Source organism: Crotalus tigris, unplaced genomic scaffold, assembly GCF_016545835.1.
Source record: "Crotalus tigris isolate CLP2741 ecotype Arizona unplaced genomic scaffold, ASM1654583v1 scf7180000024288.305614, whole genome shotgun sequence".
Classification (NCBI taxonomy): Eukaryota; Metazoa; Chordata; class Lepidosauria; order Squamata; family Viperidae; genus Crotalus; species Crotalus tigris.
The window spans coordinates 285,236-305,161 of NW_024100461.1; the positions used below are offsets into that span (position 1 = coordinate 285,236).

Here is a 19,926-nt window from a genome sequence, read left to right on the forward strand (position 1 = left end):
CGGCTGCCATGTCCTTGGCTGTGCTGCTCCACGTGGGCCACGCTCGGGGACAACTCTCCTCCTGGGGGGCTGTTGATAAGGAGGGGGTCGTGGGGGGAGAGAAGGCTTGTGCAACGGCACATGTGCCCACAGAGAGGGCTCCGAGTGCCGCCTCTGGCACACGTGCCATAGGTTCACCACCACTGACTTAGGCCTATAGTATTGAGATTTTACAAAATTTCTGTAAGCTTTGTTTCTTCATTCAACAAGAGTTGGAAGAGCCTTTGAAGCAATATATTCATTAGAATCTGATAATATTCAATGTCCTTGTCCAAAGTGCTCCATCTGTAACCTTTTCCCACTGTTTTTCCCACTAACCCAGTTTCCTGATTAAAGTTTTTCAAACTGCAACATTTGCAACAATTCTTTGGAAGCTGAGTTGTCCTGATAAACATATTATTTTTTAAAACATTCTTAATTCATATGCATTTATATAAGTAAGGTATAAGACTACCAACAAAGTTTCTCTCAGGGACAGGGACAGGCATATGATTCTTAAATTTCCTTTTTGATAGTCCTTAGAACTCTCTTTAATCATAAATGTTGAAAACAGATAGCACAGATTTCAATCATTTTCAATCATTTTGAGATCTAAAAAAATGATTTTAAAATGATTTTAAAAAATGATCATTAAAAAAATAGAATGATCACATTTAAATACCAGCCCTCTCACACCTTCCATGTGTGAATCACCAGCTGATAATATGTATTTATTTTATTCATATAACTATTCCTGTAAAGAGATTTAGTTTGCTTAATGAAACATCAATCTGCCAGTAAGATTTCCTAGTAGTTCTGGTGCCTTAGTAAATTAATTATAGTTTAATTGATCATTGAATTAAATTTGCAGATGGATAAGGATAAAACTTCTGAAGCAAATCTTAGATTTTCCCTTAAATGGTGCATATAGATATCCTAAAAGATATAATCACAGAAGAGTACTTCTTTCTAGGTGAGAAAAAAAGCTTTTATCAACTCCCAATTACTGAAATCAACTAATTTAAATGATTAAATTAAACACGAGTTAAGGTTTCTTTTCTTCTCATTCAATCATGTTGGATTCTCAGAGACTGCTTGAAAAAGTCCCTGCAGTTTTCTTGGCAATGTTTTTCAAAAGTGGTTCCTTCGGCTTCCTTCCAAGGGCTAGGAAAAAAAAACTAGCCCAAGATCACCCAGCTGGCTTTGTGCCTAAGGCAGCAGTACAACTTACAGTCTCGAGGTTTCTAGCCTGGTGCCTTAAGCCTACACCAAACTGGCTCTCTAAAGTTCTTACTGGATGCCTTTTCAAAGATTGTCAGCCCACTAAATAGCAGAACATTTGTCAGAGGTGAACAACCAGATCCACGTGTGAAAGTTCAAATTAGCAACTTTATTATTTTATACCTATTTCACAGCAATCTTCCCAGACTGGCAGTTTGCACCTGAGCCATTCTAGATAAGGTTCAATGGCATTCAAGCAGGGTTAAAACTTGTCCTCTTGTGCCTACATAAAGATTCCAGACTAAATCCTCACTTGACCCCTCCCCCTGGCTTGACCACTCCCTCTCCAACAAAATTATAAAATTTCTTGGTCATGAGGATAAAACAAATTTATTATGATGCAGCAATTTACAACATGGTGGAGACTATATGATCTCAGCTCCATTTATCTATGCTAGTAGATTGGCCTTCACTTTAGAGAAAATATATAATAGTTCAAGGGTGATTTTCTCCAAAATATACTTATCAAATCAACTTTCATTTTTATCAGCTGAAATAACAAGTACTAATATCAGTCTGGAAACTTCATTTCCAAGAATAATTTAAGACAGTGTCAGCAAACCAAACAGACCAGAGAGGAAACATGTCAAGATGAGCTAACTCTATTTTATTGTAAAGCTACTGTCATGGTTCCGATAGATGAGACCAACTAAAAGAACTTCAAGGCAAGGATTTCTTCCTTAAAGAACATTTTTATTTGGCTACAAAATAATGGCACGTACAAAGTTGAACCCAAGACTAAATTCCTCTGCCCCTGGTTACAAAGTTGCAAAGTTGTAATTCCCACCCTGATTAAATGTCATAAATCACATTCACCAATTGCTATTAAATGCAGCCCACCAAAACGGTAATCAGCAATGACCTTGGTTCCCACACCTAAGAATTGTTATGGCTATCTTAAAACTACACTTCCCCCACTCCTCCCTTACTAAATATGTGGCAACTGAAAACAAAGTAAAAATGGCTTCAGTTCAATTTGTTGCAGCATTGACAGCTATGTTAACAGAACCTTGCAAGTCCAAATGTACAACTCTCCCACCATTACTTTTTACTGCTTGATAAGTAGAGTAGCCCCTCTACTCTAGTAAGCCTCCCTGCTATCAGCCCCCTTTACCACAAAGATCCTGCAGGAAAAGGGCAGTGTGGACAACCGTGGGATCTGGCAGGGTGAGAGCTGTGAACCATAAACACAAAGCTTTCGCTGTGTCCCTGCACAACAGCTACAGTGCTCTTGCTGACCTTAATAGGGACATTAAGGAGACTGGTAAAGGTATTTGTGAAGATAACTCAAATAAGCAGGGGATTGTGGTCCGAGATGAAGAACTAGATTTTGATAGGGAGAAGTGTGAATCAGGTATTGCACATCAGTCATGCAAGAATAGAAAGGCTCCCAAAAAGAGAAGCTACCTTCTGGTAGGTGATTCAATTATAAGGGATGTAAATTTAGGAAAGGACACAGAGGCTTTGAAAGAGGTCAGGTGTCTTCCAGGTGCTACTGCCAGTAGGGACAAGAAGCGTATTTCTAAAATAATCAAGAATGGCAGCAAGGACTGTGATGTGGAGGCTATTGTACATCTTGGCACTAATGATCTGTCCCAAAAAGATGTACTCTCTGTGCAGAATGATTTCCAGAGCTTGGGGAAGGAACTTAGCAGAATAGGCTGTAGGCTTACTTTCTCAGAGGTTTTACCAGTGTATAAGGAGCAAAACGGAAAAGGCCAGCGCATAGCACAATTCAATATGTGGCTAAAGGAATGGTGTAAAGGGGAAGGCTTTGGATATATTAGTCACGATGTCAGTAGCTGGTCCAATCAAAAGATGTACAAAAGAGATGGTTTGCATCCATCAAAAAAAGGGACTGAGTTACTCGGCTATAAATTCACAGATTTTCTGGAGGGAAATTTAAACTAAACAGCGGGGACAGGGAGTTAATTGATACGGAACAACCCTGTCCCCGGCAATTTAAAAACTATAGGGCTATCAGTGCATGTAGCACAGATGTGTGTGTGGACAAGAATACCAACCTTGCTACCAATCAAAATGAAGCCTCTAATAGCGAGTGCCATATAAAGTGCACTAACCAAATAGGTGGTAAGACAATAGGGGAACTCAGGCACCACACAGGTTATGTAGAAAGGAAACACAGGGCCACCCACAAAGGACTCAAATGTTTATACACCAATGCACAAAGTATGAACAGCAAACAGGGTGAACTAGAAATTCAGGTTAATGAGGGCAGATACGATATTGTTGCCATTACGGAAACATGGTGGGATGAAACTCACACATGGAACACACAGCTAGAGGGATTTAAATTATTTAAAAGAAACAGACCAAATAAAAGAGGAGGTGGAGTTGCTCTCTATATAAGAAATAACTACATCTTCACAGAAATAGAGTACAACAATGATAAAAACTGTCTTGAATGCATTTGGGTCAATATAAAAGGGGGGGGGAATGACATTGCCATAGGTGTATACTACAGACCACCCAACCAAACAGAGGAAATAGATGAACTTTTTGCTAGTCAGCTAACTAAGGTATGTAGGAAGCACATCACAATAGTAATGGGGGACTTTAACTACCCTGACATCAACTGGGAGACAAACTCCGCACCAAGTGGAAGATCAAACAGGTTCCTGGCAAACCTAGCAGACAACTTTGTCTCCCAAAAAGTAGAGAATGGAACTAGGGGATTAGCCATTTTGGATCTAATTCTCACTAACAGAGATGAAATGATAGACGGTGTTGGAGCCATAGGAACCCTGGGAGGAAGTGATCATGCAATATTAGAATTCAACATTATAGAAGCACAACCAATAGAACACAGTCAAACTAGAGTCTTGGACTTCAAGAGAGCTAATTTCAATAAACTTAGAGAGGGCTTGGGAAGGATTCCATGGATGAGAATCCTCAAGGGGAAAACAACTCAAGAAGCTTGGGAAATTTTGAAAAATGAGATAATAAAAGCACAGTCTAGCACAATACCAACAAAGAGGAAAAATAACAGCTCTCAAAAGAAACCAGCATGGCTGCATAAAGAACTCTCTGACAAATTGAAAGATAAAAAGGACAAGTATAGAAAGTGGAAAGAGGGGAACATAACTAAGTCAGAATATCAGCAAATAGCCCGAGCCTGCAAAGATGAAGTGAAGAAAGCCAAGGCTCAAAATGAACTGAGGCTTGCGACCAAAGTCAAAAATAACAAAAAAAGCTTCTTTCAACATGTAAAAAACAAGAAAAAAGTGAAGGAAATGATTGGTCCATTAGTGGGTGGAAGTGGCAAGAAGGTGACAAGCAACAGGGAGAAAGCAGAACTATTTAACTCATTTTTTGCATCTGTCTTTACACAAAGGGAAAAAACAGACCAACCTATCAAAAATAGTGCCACAAAAAACAAAACAGAAACACAAGTTAAGATAGGCAAGAAAATCGTTAGTGAGCACCTGTCCAGCCTAGATGAGTTCAAATCGCCAGGACCAGACGGATTACACCCCAGAGTTCTCAAGGAACTGGCAGATGTGATATCGGAGCCACTGAACTATATTTTTCAAAGATCCTGGAACACAGGGGAACTACCAGAGGACTGGAAAAGAGCTGATGTAGTTCCCATCCTCAAAAAAGGAAAAAAAATGGATCCAGGAAATTACAGACCTATCAGCCTGACCTCAATACCTGGGAAGATCCTGGAAAAGATAATCAAACAACGAATCAACGAACACCTAGAGGCAAACAAAGTCATTACTAAAAGCCAACATGGGTTTGTCAAAAATAGATCATGCCAGACAAATCTTATTGCATTCTTTGACCAAGTGACAAAATTAGTGGATCAGAGGAATGCTGTGGACATAATTTACTTGGACTTCAGTAAGGCATTTGATAAAGTAGATCACAACCTACTACTTGACAAGATAGAAAAATGTGGGGTAGACAGAACCACCACCAGATGGATCCGTAGCTGGCTGACCGGCCGTACTCAGCGAGTGGTCCTCAATGGAACTGCATCTATATGGAGGGAAGTGTGTAGTGGGGTGCCCCAGGGCTCTGTTCTGGGCCCAGTACTCTTCAACATCTTCATCAACGATTTGGATGAAGGGATAGATGGGGAACTCATCAAATTTGCAGATGACACCAAGCTGGCAGGAATAGCCAACACTCCAGAAGACAGGCTTCAGATACAGAAGGATCTGGACAGACTTGAACACTGGGCACTAACTAACAAAATGAAATTCAATGGTGAAAAAAGCAAGGTTCTACATTTAGGCAAGAAAAACCAAATGCACAAGTACAGCATAGGTGGCACCATGCTCAATAGTAGTAACTGTGAGAGGGACCTCGGAGTCCTAGTAGACAATCACTTAAATATGAGCCAGCAGTGTGCTGCAGCTGCCAAAAAGGCCAACACAGTGCTAGGCTGCATTAACAGAGGGATAGAATCAAGATCACGTGAAGTATTAATACCACTCTTCAATGCCTTGGTAAGGCCACACTTGGAATACTGCATCCAGTTTTGGTCACCACGATGTAAAAAAGATGTTGAGACTCTAGAAAGAGTACAGAGAAGAGCAACAAAGATGATTAGGGGACTGGAGGCTAAAACATATAAGGAACGGTTGCTAGAATTGGGTATGTCTAGTTTAACGAAGAGAAGGACAAGGGGGGACATGATAGCAGTATTCCAATATCTCAGGGGCTGCCATAAAGAAGAGGGAATTAAGCTATTTTCCAAAGCACCTGAAGGCAGGACAAGAAGCAACGGGTGGAAACTAATCAAGGAGAGAAGCAACCTAGAACTAAGGAGAAACTTCCTGACAGTGAGAACAATTAATCAGTGGAACAGCTTGCCTCCAGAAGCAGTAAATGCTCCAACACTGGAAGTTTTTAAGAAGAGACTGGACAGCCATTTGTCCGAAATGGTGTAGGGTTTCCTGCCCGAGCAGGGGGTTGGACTAGATGACCTCCAAGGTCCCTTCCAACTTTACTACTATTACTAAATTAGGCAAATCCTTTCTTCTTTTTCTGCCCTCTATTCAACTTTAGCCCCCTCCCCCCCTTCTTTGTCTGGTTATTCCCCAGGAAGCATCTCTTTCCCTGATCTCCCAAGGCCATTCCCATATACCATTATATTTAGTTATTTTCCATGGGACAGAGGAGAGTTGAGAGGAATTTTTCAAGATACCTGCTGTACTATCCATTTCCAGAATGTTTGCCCTACATGGACAGTAAAGAATTATTGTTTTAATTTTTATTGACGATAGCATGAAAATCTGTCTTGTTCAAATTGATATAGTATTTAGTTCTCACTCTCAGATCCATTCACTACCAAATTGATACCTGGAACAGTACAAGACATGCAGAATTCAGACTATGCTTATAATAGTACAGTGCTAGAATTCTGTGCCTCTGTAGATTAGTTTCAAGTGCACAGAGCTTATTTTTGATGTCATTTGCTCTATCTTCGTTGAATTAAAAAATGAAGTGAAAAGTGACTGTAATTTAAATCTATATCTATATTTTTCCAAGGAGAAATAAACTTGCCTATAAGAATTAAGGGTGCATAAGAATCTTCTATGCAATGTACTTTTAGCCAATGTTTTAACTGACAAGTTCTCATATATGCCTCTATATCGGAAATCTAATTGCAATCTGGGAAAGCGTTGGAATGCAGCAATGGAGGTGAAACATCACTGTTATAAATTTAGCCTGGACTATTTCTAATGCTGTGTGTGCACCATAAAGCATCAACCTTAGTACCTTTGCCTTAAAGGCTTTTACTGCTTCAGGGACAAAATTATTGCCTTTGCTGCTAGCAAATTGAGTTGGAAGGGGAGGGAGGTTGGTACATGTTCATTTGGTTCTTCCACATTAAAGAGGATTTGGAAGATAACTTCCACATATTTAAAATCTTTCACTTGCTCAATGGTGACATTATTTATCTTCCAATTAGGCATATATCTGCTGCATGTCTTGGTAAAGATTACAAAGAGTCTTTAGTTTTGGTGTAATAGTTTTTTAACATTATTTTTTATAGTATATTGTTAATTGCAAACTCTACCTTAGGTCCAACTGGGATAAGATAAAGTCACTGCATTGTCAGTTATATAGAGACAGGCTAATTCACCAATAATGGAAGATATTACTCATTTTTGGTTCAACTTGAGTAATAGATTCCTTCTTGAAATCTAGGGTTTGCTTGTTTCCTTCTTGAAATCGAGGGTTGGATATGCAATTTGGAGGGGTGCATCTGACTTGCATATAAGTATTTTCGTGTAGTATAATAATCTACAATAGAAGATTATTTAATGCAATAAATTGAGATGTCTGGCCAATTGATTTGAAACAATCTGTCTTGAAACATTAATTTTTTTTCAAACCGTTTTTAAATCAATGGAAATAAATTTTAAGAGATATAAGATACAGAGAGAGCCAGTATGGTCTAATGGTTAAGGCACCAGGCTAGAAACCGGGAGACAGTGAGTTCTAGTCCTTCCATAGCCGGGAAAGCCAGCTGGGTGACCTGGGTCAGTCACTCACTCTCAGCCCAACTCACCTCACAAGGTTGTTGTTGTGGGGAAAATAGAAGGAGGAAGGAGTATTAGATGTGTCCACCATCTTGAAAGGTGGGATATAAATAATGAACAAGTAAATTTAAGACATAGGTTTATTGGATATGCACTAAATAGTTGAAAATATTCACTCAGCCCTTCAAGATAGATCAAGGCAGGAAACATATTCCACAAGAAATACTGGAGCACTTTATTGATATAGGGTATACAGTAGTAACAATCTTGAAAGCCTAACTGGCATTTTCCTTCCCTCCCTCTTGTGCTAAAGGGAGTCGAGGCAGAATCGCTTCAAATTTCTTTCTAAATCTTTCTTCATTTCCTAGGTTAGTTCATGTTTCGCTGACTCCTACATTCCTTCTCCAAGGTCATTTCTGTGGTTCTCTATGTGTCCTGCCTTTAACCATGCTGTTGGTGTGATTAAAGGAGTGTGTAATCTATCTCCCCTTGATCTTGAGACTTGGAATGGAGAGGTCATCTTTATTTTTGTTTGTTTGTTTTTGAAATTGCTTATTTCCTGGCAAAAAAGGGATTGGGAAAAAAAATACTCTTCATAGGTGCTCAGTATATGAAGTCCAGTTTTGAATATTAATTTCACCTAAGTGTTATCTATACAATTAAAGAATCATTGAAATCATAACTGCTAAGTTATTTTAGCTCTCCTATCTGATGTTTATCTTTTGTGACATAAAATTAAAAAAAAAAGATTACATTGAACCCTTGACAGTTAAATATAAAGGCTAGATCTGGTGTGTTGTGGTGAGAGTTCTTCTGCTGTATTAAAATGGTTCTGCTTGAGCCTGGGACAGTAAAGCTTTCAGAAGAGTGGGATAAGGCAGCTTTCAGATACTTGATCTTGTGTGATGCCAGGTGCTTCTTCTCCACCAAAGAACAAGCCAAAATCTCATGAGATTGCTAATCTGAAGAGTTGTGCAACTTTTAAGTTCAAATTGCTTTAACGTTGCTTCAAAATCATTTTAATTGGGGCGAGTTGCACAATTTGAGGAATAACATGTATGAAGGTACCCAAAGGCTCTGTGTTGCCAAGCCCTTTGAACAAAAGTTCCTTCTGTTCAAAAATTAGGGGATCATAGCCTTTTTAGGTGCAATCAGATTTAATTACATGGTTCCTTGCTAAATTCTTTAAAGCAAAAAAAAACAAAAAACAAAACCCTGAAAACATCAGAGACAGTGACTACTAGAAAGAGAGTGCTGCCCTAGTGTTTTGAAATTCGGAGCTATAGAATTATATTTCTGAAAATATGTATCATTTAAATATAATTAGGATAGTTTTTAAATGTTCTGGAGATGCTAGCACTTTGATCCCTCAAAGACAGTATTATCGGTGCAGTTTGTGGCTTCCATTTTGCTTATTTGTAAGCCTGGTTAAATTAATTAGGAAAAAAAAGGAAGAAGACAAAAAAAAAGAAATAGTTGCTTTTTCTGATGATCTTAGCTACACAATAATGTACATGACACAAATGCACTTAATACTGTAGCAGGGGAAGCACCTCACTGTTTAAAGCATAATGATTGTGGTAATAGCTTTCTTTTTTCTCAAAGACTTTATATGTGTCCTGGTTTCTTATGTTTGATCATCTCTCCCTTGTTTAGATCCCTCTAGCTGAGATGGAGGCTTTGTCTCTGACGTCAGATATTCTCTCTGAAAATTCCTGGTCCTTAGCTCTGACGGATGACTCTTTACCTGATGATAATAACACACTCTTACTTAATGCCCTGGAGAGCAATGTACATACACTGGTCGCTGTATTTTATGATGCTAACAGGGTTCTAAATACTGTTATCAAGAGGGTAATATCAGCTATGGCATTTTCAGATGAGCAGTTCTTAACCTTTTATTAGCATAAAGAAATCTGTTCCATTGGGATTAGCCTCAATACTACCTTTGAGGTGTGTTTGTACTCCTTGTTATGTGTATTACCCACTAAGAAAATCAGATTCTCTTGAAAAGTATATCAAGCAACTTCAAGGTGATTACATTGCTTACAGTTACATGGAAAATGCCATGATATAAAGGATCCCACTTTGAATCAAAACTGTTACAAACAGACGTCTAGGAAGTTTTCTCAACTTACACTCTAAAATTTTAATCAAAAATGGCTTTTTAAAACATTGTGAAACATGTTTATCAGTATTTTGAGCCCTGCTTTAACCATCTCCTCCTGAAACATTAGATATTATTAGCTGCTTAATAGCGATCAAATGCTTTATTTCTGCTGTACAACAGACATAACTCCTTCCCAACATTAAGCGGATCCATTCTTATTTTTCTCTTGTTCACATATCTACTTTTAAGCTGTGTGTTGTGTTGATGAATTCTCTTATCATTCTAGTAGATTGCCATAACAGTTATTACTTGTGTGGGACACATCTCTCTTAAACCGTGACGGTATTTCCCATCATGCTTCATGGCATCATTTGCAAAAGACTTAGAAGGCTCCGGTGAAAGTTTTCGAATGGTGAATTTCCATTCAAAATGAGATACCAAATGAAGGGGAGCATTTTACCATCTATCAAGATAAATCATAAAGTAGGATTATGGCTCCGGAAAACTCTAAAGTCCCATAGATTACTTGTATCAAATCACAAGTCAATCCATTCACTTGACGAAAATATTAAGACCTCTAACTTCAGACAAACTGTAGAAGCTTGTAAACAAATTTAAATATTATTTAAGAATGCATACCTTCCATATGAATAATTCAAATTGTTTTAATGTGAATTGCTTTTATATTATTACATAATATATAAAAAACCTTTCAGGACTATTAATACAATTGAGAAAAGCTATGTTTTTAAAATGTGGCCCTTTAATTTTAAAAATATTTTGAAAGAGTTCAGTATGTTACAAAATTCATCATTTTTTGTTTTAAGGCCAGTTTCAGATATATCACAAATATAAAATGAGTTTTATTTCTTCTTAGGGAACTATGGGTATAACTGCACCAACTGTGTTTTACAGTGTATTTAATTAGCAAATATTATGTGTGGCTTATAATATTTAGACTTAATCTGACACCTTATCCCACTGTGTTTTCTCAGTATGATTTAGTTGTAAGAAGTGAATTCTTCATAAAACTGCTACTAATTAAGATTGGTGCTTAAATACAACAATGGAAAACATTCTCTATTGCTTTTCATCTAAGCTATTAGGTCATTCTTACTCCAACAAGACCCAAGAGCTTATTGTAATTATTATTAACAGTTTATTTATGTTGACTAATTTACTAATCTCCATGGATACTTTTACTCTTGTTGTTTCAGACTGTACAGTATCCAATTATTTTACAGTTCTATAATTTGGCAAAGTTAAATATCTAAGAACACATGTGTGCGTTCATATTCTTTTGAAAAATCAGTAAATTTCTAAAAGATTGGGTTGGATCCAGACTAAATCGTATCATATCTCATTGAAATTAATGAGTCTTAAGTTAGTAATGAGTAGTAAGTCTATTCTGAAGTATCCTAAAGGTTTTTCAAAAAGTAGAACATTCTAGATCAGACATGTCAAACACAAGGCCCGGGAGCCAGATATGGCCCGCGATGTGGTTTCCTGTGGCCCACGAAGCCATCCTGGAAACAGTGAGGAAATGGCCCCTGCTGCCTTGGCCCCGGCCCTGGCCGCCTGGGAGCCAATGTACAATTTTGTGGTGGCCATCTATGCTGAAACGCATTCAGTTTTAGCTCCACAAGGCTGTCTGTAAACAGCAAGGGACCGGCCCCTGCCACGTTGGTCTTGCCCCCTGGGTGCGTGCTGGGGAGGTGTCACCCTTTGTGAGGAATGAAGAAATGCACCATCGCCTGGAAGTGGCTAGCAAATGGCCCTCACTTACTTCACATATCGGCTTGATGGGCTCTGGGGGAGGGGTTTCAGCAGGCTCTTCCAGTGGACCATGCCTTGGCGCTTGCCCTGGTCCCACCCCCTTCTATCCCACCCCTGCCCCCACAGGCACTCTTGACGCGATGTAGAGCTGGCCATGCCCGCCCAGTAGGCCACACCCACTCCAACCACGCTCACCCAGCAGGCCGTGCCCACCCTGGCCACACCTACCCTCCCACCCCAAGGACAACCGCAATGCTGATGTGGCCCTCAATGAAATTGAGTTTGACACCCCTGTTCTAGATGCCAAACCGAATGACAAACTGCAACTATTCCATCTATCCTATCTTAACAGATTTTAGATTTCTATTTCTACTAAAAGAAATGAAACCATGGGAAAAAGTAGGAATGGTTTTGAAGGCAAAGTGATGAAAGCCTTATTTGGAAGTAACCTGTATCTGCTCAGGCTGACAGTATTGTTAGAAGAGCAAATGCATACAGAAAAGCAAAGATAATAAAAGTTTTTTTAAAAAAATCTATATGTAGACAACAGCTGGAGCAGCTGGTATAGATTTATCCAAACCGTAATTAATGTCAATTTTATCTTGTCAAATGAATTTCCACAACTTGCACATACATTCATTGAAGCTGTCTGGGCATAGCCCAGTATTTGCCATAAAATGAAATATATCACTGCAGTAGGGAGGGGAAGATCATTTATATAAGATTCCACTGATTTTAATTGAATTAGGATATCATCTAATTTAACAGATAAAAAAGACTTGATAGTAGTGTACAATGCATTTAACTGTGTTTATCTGAATCATTAGCTATAGATAATTCTAATATCTAAATCCTTAATTGAAAACAAGAGTTAAATTCGTTCTATGTGTTAGGGAAATTAAAAACTATTGGCTAAACATACTGTATAATAGGTACTCTATTTATATTTTGTTTCACTGTGAATTAGATTAAAAAATCTAACATCATATTTCAGCTGGAATGAGACCAGAGACTTTTGTAACAGTACATTTTTATTATTTAGATTTTTTTTTCTTTTAAAATATTTTCCTTATTGTTGAAAATACATTATCAATGTTCCTTTGTAATTCTGCTTGTATATGCAGGCTTATTTTTAGCAATACAAAATAAAGGTCACAAACAGAATATACTTTCCATAGATCAAGGTAGCTCCCTGTTTGTTAAAAAAAATTAGCTAGAATTATGAGCTGATTCCTGCAAAAGCTTCCTTTGAGCAGGAAGAGATTGAAAAGATTTGTATTACTCATTTAAAAGACTAAAGTTTTGCAAAGCATGCAACTGTTAACCAAGCCTTGAGGCATGATGCTTGTTCAACTAATCCCGAAATAGTCATGGTTTATTGTTGTAATGTTGTTTCCCTGTTCCCCTGTATTGTATATTTTGTTTTTAATGTGGTTCATTCTATGTTGGTGCTTTAGTAATAGTAAAAATGTAGGGTTATTGCTTCCTGGTCAACTCATGTGTGCAATTTCATTTGGTTATACTAGAAGTTGTACAGCCTAATAAATTGCATGCTCACCACATCTCATGTCTGTTGCAGTGGTTGTCACCACAGTTCCAGTACACACATGCTTTTTCCACTTCTGTGACATTCTCTTTCTCTTTTTTTTCTTTTTTTAGACTGATATTCCTTCCATTAATGATGACCCCCTGATTCTCTCATCAAATCAGGATCTGCTGAGAGTAGGGAAGACTTCTGTGGGCCGCACCCATTCTCTGCCAAATGACAGCTATATGTTTCAGGCTCCAGATACTGGCCCCCATGATACTTCCTCGGGAGAAAAAAACTCAACTCATCAAAAATCTCAGTCAGGTACAAAGCATTTGCCTCAAAAAAAAAAAAAACCCATACAAATGTGGCTTCCCAGGTAGAGCTTTATGGAAGTGTTAGTTGGTTTGCCTTTTTTAAACCTTGGATATATTTTGCAAGGTGTATGGAAGTCTAGTGCTGAGACTGAAATTCCGGATTGTCGAATTGAATGGGCCTTGTGCATAAATCCATACAAATCCCAGCTGACTTGAAATGGAAATGGATGATGAGGACAAGAAACAAGCTGGGCTGGCAAGAATGCTCAATTTCTTGTTGCTTCTCTGCTAAAACCTCTCCTACCAAGTTTTATATGAAATAGCATGGCAATTATTTAGACCAGGGAAGAGTGACAGATCACCTGCCTCACGTTGTTTTACCACTCCAGATTGGCCCACCTGAAACAGCTTTTTCCATGAATCATACACCCATGTAACGTAGAGCAAGGCCCTTATTTTTTTAAAAGAACCTGAACTTTTCTAGGGATTGCTCCTTGCTCAAATCTTTGGATCGTTAAACTTGTCCTTCACTGCTGTAAGTACACTCATCAAGTCATTTCATGTCTTCACTTGTTTTCTCCATTGTAAAATATCTTAGGTATACATTTTTTTTTAAGACGTGTAAATTGGAACTCAAACTTGTTAGATTAATTTACAACGGATGCTAAGACAAACTAAGGCTCCCTTGTGACATTGCCACCCCTCTTCCTAACACAATGAAAAGCTGTGAATCTTGCTGTGGCACTGCTGAAAATTCTGCCTGACCAAACACAGAGCGGTGGAATAGGTGGGGAAGAAGAATATACAATACAATGAGATTGCATCTCCAACAATATTACAGGATGAGAATAGGGAGTGATGCAGGAGTGTTTATTTTGTGTGGCAGCCCTTTATTAGCCACTCCAACTTGTTTCAGGCTGAGTACTGCTCTCCCTTAGCAGTAATGTGAAGTGATAGGACAACATCTATACAGTATTCGTTTTTCTAAAGAGTTGAAATTGCACCATCACTTCTCTGCTCTCTGCAATGAAAAGCAATCTTATTAAAGTCCCCGGAAGAAGAACTAAGGTTTCCTTAACAAGAATCCTAGGGGATGGTTTGAGACTAGTTTCTCTCCTAATCTCTCTCTCTCAGAAAGCCTGTTTTAGGATCAAGGAGAATTTATTGTCAAGTGTCTTCACCCAGCACTTGAGAAAGGTACAATATGTGAAGAGGTTAGTAGAAAGATATTAAAATTTGCATATTAATTGCTGTTTAGCAGCAGGAATAAAAATGCAGAAACTATAGCTATTAAGCAAAGCAAGGATACCTTGACACTTTAGCTTAGCATAAAATAATGTAAAATCACATGCAGTATTCAACATAGCATAACTTAAGAGTTTATAAAATTATCCATGTCTAGAATGTCAAAATCAAGGAATCAAGCTTGATTTCAGGGAAGCACAACAACAAAATCTAAACAAAAAAAACCACTAGAATCTTATGCTGTATCAATCTGGTTGGTAATACAACAGAAAACTGAAGTTTTATAATGAAGATGAACTAACATCTAGATATAGCATATATTTTTTAAAAATACTAGAGTATCCATAATTTATACTTGCATATGAATATAAATGACATTTATAAACCAACTATGAATCACAGTTCCCTAGGCAGTGTATAAATTTCTTGGCAATACAGGATAAAATAAAAAAGTAGCAACATATTTCATATAACAATAAAAATCATAATAAATGCAGCAGCTAAAATCCCAGTAGAACCTACATCAAAACAATATTCTGTTTTCCCAAAATACTTGGGACATGGTACCCCAAACGTCAAACTGGTGTCCTCAAATTCCTGGAAAAACAAAAATGTCCAAGGATCAATGTGAAGACTGCCCCCAAAAAGAGATCATATGCCTTTTAATTGCTTCCAAAACAGAATAGGTCTTTTTCTTTCAGCATTCACAAAAAACAAGTTGCCATCCTTGAAATACAGTGGGAGATGGATTTCTTCTAGAACAGTGGCTCCCAACCTTTCCTATACCTTTTCCTTCAGATTGCCTAGATGCCTGGCAAGGTTTTTCAGAATTGGTTTGCCTTTGCCTTCTTCTTTTTAGGGTTGGCAGAGAGAGACTAGCCCAAGGTCATCCATCTGGTTTTATGCCTAAAACCAAACTAGGACTCACAGTCTCCTCGTTTGTAGCCTGGTGCCTTAACCACTACATTAAGCTGGCTCTCTAAGACTAGCCTGTATGAAAAGAATGGTGAGGATGGGCACACGTGTGCATCCATGCCTATGGGCCAAAGAGGGAGCATTCAATTTTGGGAATCCATGCCTGCAATAGAAAGCAATTAATACGGTTCAGATGTGATTGAGCACTGACCACAGGCAGACCCTTATCAGGGCTTTCAGGAAAAAAATGAGATAGATTGTTCACCTGGAATCAAATCTATATAGTGTAAAATGGGGAGGGGGGTCAGTGAATGTAGGCTTCTAACTAGACTGTGCAATCTTTGTGAATATTTTTCTGCAAACTTTTTTCTCTCTATTTATAAAGGCAATTGCAAGCCTTTGGCCAAATAGAAAACAGCTATGTATGTTTCATAACCCAGAAATGAATTAGGGGCTCTTTGAGTTCTTCCTCAAGTAGGAAATCAAAGCATATGAATCAGAAATCAGGCTATTTCATGATTACAAATTATCATTTTTTCTTCATTTTAACTGTTTATAGTACCTTTACACATCTGCAAGATGCAAAAACTTTATCTTTAGTTCCATTCAGGGTATGGAACTATAGTTTGCAGAACATTCAAGAAATTAAGAAATGAAAAAAGAAACTGGCTGAAAGTTATGCGGGAGAGGATTACACTTCTTTGTCATTTGTTAGCCTAGTGTATTGGTCTAACAAATGAAGAGATAGGGGACCCACAACCCTCACACTGTCCTGCCAGCGATGAAGCCTGACGTCTGACCAAAACAGAGCGACCTCTGGTTTGACACTTAGCATCTGTGAAAAAGTTGACTTTCAGAAATGATTGCAGTGACCTCTGTTTATTAATATGCAATTCTCTAAAGTGCTATGCGGTTACTTAAGGCCATATATCACCATATGTTAATAAGATTAACATGAGATTTCAAGCTGGAAAAGGATGTTGTGTTTAAGTAAACTTGGCCTTTGCAAAAGTTATTTGTTTCAATAATCCTGCATAATAGGGGAGATATTCTGGGAAACAGTCCAGGACAAATGAGGTTCTTTCTGTGGGAGATGGTTCAGATACAATGAATTACTTTTTCTAATTGCTTTTTTTTCCCCACAAAAAGATCGTGTTGGATCTTGTAGGGAAAAGTTTTATAAGGTTCTGTGTGCTGCAAACGTTACAATCCTAGATCTGGGAATAAGAAAGTAGCCAGTGAATGTAGTGGGAGCATCCACAGGAAACCTATATCCACTCGCCCTTCGTATCCACCTTTTCTCTATAAATCAGAAACTGGGGAAAAGAATATGGGATTGCCCCACATCATGCCTCTTCCTATAATGTGTTATTTATTAGACGTGGCAAAGGTGATTTCACTTGCAACCTAAAGAACTTAGTAGATAATGTGATTGTTTTGAACTTTCCACGAATGTACAAAAACCAGAGGCATAATTCAATTGGGAATTTACAAAAAAAGAGTACTGCTCTGTTTTAGAAAAGTCCTAGTTTGGAAAAGTGTGGAATATTTGAAAATAAAACTCTGATCTGTGGAGAAAAAGCTCTGATCTGGAACAAAATGGACACGTCAGAAAAGGAAGGGCTTGTTTGTTTCTCTACAACAAACCATCACATCTATGCCCCGCTGGCTACTTCCTCTCCGCTGGCCATTCCTTTCCAATTATTTCTATACTTGGGCACTGATATGTTGAAAATTCAAAGACATCTTTGATGAGGGAAGGCAATGGCAATACATCTCTGCTGCCTGTTTCCTGAAAGAAAGTGCAACTGTCCTGGGAATCACCATCACTCCTCATCCCATTTTTTTTTTAATTAAAAGTTTTAAAAATTTTTTACAATATATAATCCAAATCCCTCCCCCCCCCACTTCCCAGAGCTGATTACAGGGTTACAAATAAGCAATCATAATCTAACTAACATTACCCAACTCTACTAACAATCAAATCCATAATATTCTTTAACTCCTTTTCAAAATAAATATTAACAAATTAAAAACCAAAAATAATAATATAATCAAACAATAATACCAAAAATAATATAAATTCAATCATGTTAAACTATTAAAAATAATCTAAAATTTACTCATAAGCTAAATAATACTTTTTAGTCTCATATTTATTCTGAATAGAATCTATCCATCTTCTCTCTCCTCATCCCACTTTTGGGAGGCTGCCATCTACACTGTGCCAGATGCTTAAGTGGCATAATTGTATATCTGTATATCCCTCTGGGTTCGTTTTCTGTGGTTAAACTCTTGTCTGGTTCTGGATAACATTAGAGACTCGGATATATTAATTTTGCAGTCACTTAATCAAGATATAGTCACCACAATTATTTGTTTTCCCCATGTGAGAATGCATTAGCAGAAACAGAGTTTCGAATTTTGTGGCAGTTCCTTCCTAATGCCTTATCACTATTGGTTAAATGGTGATTTTTTTTCCTTTTATCAAAAACAAGATTCTAAGAGAGAGAGCATGTATTACTAGATTATAGGCTTGAATTCCCAGAGTAGAATTACTTCTTCTCATACACATTCAAAAAACAAAACACAACCCCAATCTGAATGGTCTTCCCATCTCCTCCAGAGCCAATTTATGGAAATGCTTTGGAAGTACTTGTTGCCCTCGACTTACGACCACCATTGAGTCCAACATTTCTGTTGCTAAGTGGGACATATGTTAAGTGAACTTTGCCCCATTTTACGACCTTTCTTGCCACAGTTGTTAAGTGAATCACTGCAGTTGTAAAGTTATTTACAACTGGGTATTAAATGAATCTGTCTCCCCCATTGACTTTGGTTGTCAGAAGGTCACAAAAAATGATCACTTGATCCCAGGACACTGCAGCCGTGCTAAATACGAACCAGTTTGTCAAGCATCCAAATTTTGATCACGTGACTGTGGGGACGCCACAAAGGTCACAAGTGTCAAAAATGGTCATGTCACTTTTTTCAGTGCTGTTGTAACTTTGAACGGTCACTAAATGAACTGTTGTAAACTGAGGATTATCTGTATATGCCAGGAATCAAGCACACCACATGTGTAAAGTAGCTGCAGAGATGAGATCTCTATTCAGTTGTGGATGTGTTCTCTTAGACCAGGGGTGTCAAACTGCTGGCCCGTGGGCCAGACACGTCATCCCAAAACTGTGCCCACCCCATTGCCGGCAATGGAGAAAAAGCTCTGATACGTCACACGTCACATGACGTCACGAGTTTGACATGCCTGTCTTAGACCATTTCTTAGCCGCTTCTTATTCCAGAGTTTCCAGCTTTTCTAGAGTCTGAAGCCTGCCTACATAATGCCTTTACTGTTGATACAGCCAGCCACCACTGCTCTTGTCCTGCATTAGCCATACCAGTAAGTCCCCAAATAGAGACTTGCTGATTAAGTTTCTTCACTACTTCAGAGGATTTGCTACTTTAGAGACAATCTGAATTTGATCATTAGAAATGAAATTAAGGAACGGAATCTGTTAGATGTGATTTCTCAAGTTTCCTGTCCTTTCCTCAGGGTCAGCTACGTCGGTGCAGTCTCAGCCTGCGAGTATTGATGCTGCTCTACACATTGCCAGAAATCGATTCCACCCTCTCAAGCCCCAATACAATCTTGACTGGGAAAGCAAACCCAAAGTTGCTCCACCTGCACGTTCTCCATGTGCAGAACGGCTACTTCGTAGACAGGTAAGCTGGGCTAGCAAGGTGGTCCTCTCATTTATTTTCATTCAACGTGCAAGCTGCAGGCTTAATCTGATGTGATTGCAAAATTATATAAGAAGCAGAAAAAAATTAGAAAGGTTGAAATAATGTGTCCAGGCTCCTCTCTCTCTGATGAGTAGAACATACATCTAGCGGGACCATAGTAACTGTGTTGGCCAATGTGGGCTGTGCAAGTCACATGTATGACTTCATGAAAAAAGCATTAATATCTGGCAAGAAGTGATAACTTTATCCTGATCCAGTCCTTGTTCTTGAGTCTTGCTGGCAGACTACACCCAAATTTATTCAAATGCTGTTTTAGTCTGCTGACTACTTCTAATTCCCTCTTTTGATGTCCCCTAGCTATGTAGTTGTGCCTCCTATAGAACATCTACCTTCATAACTGCATCAATTTATCACAATATTATTTTTAAGAAATTTATTTTTTCCATGTGTTGACTATTCTTTACATTAAAT

The 19,926-nt window shown here is 38.2% G+C and overlaps 1 protein-coding gene across 11 annotated transcripts in view; it reads left to right on the forward strand.

The window, feature by feature from the left end:
- LOC120299291 (voltage-dependent T-type calcium channel subunit alpha-1G-like) overlaps window positions 1-19,518 on the forward strand; it is a 217,005-nt gene extending 197,487 nt beyond the window's left edge. For 8 of the 11 annotated variants that reach the window (XM_039323952.1, XM_039323950.1, XM_039323957.1 and 5 more), the window contains 3 exons: window positions 9,477-9,611; window positions 13,366-13,558; window positions 19,265-19,518. In XM_039323952.1, coding sequence (XP_039179886.1) covers window positions 9,477-9,611; window positions 13,366-13,558; window positions 19,265-19,509 — 573 coding nt within the window. In that variant the 3' untranslated portion in view covers window positions 19,510-19,518. The remainder of the gene's footprint in view (window positions 1-9,476; window positions 9,612-13,365; window positions 13,559-19,264) is intronic. The other 3 variants (XM_039323956.1, XM_039323958.1, XM_039323959.1) reach the window with 1 other exon arrangement.
- Window positions 19,519-19,926: the final 408 nt, after the last annotated feature.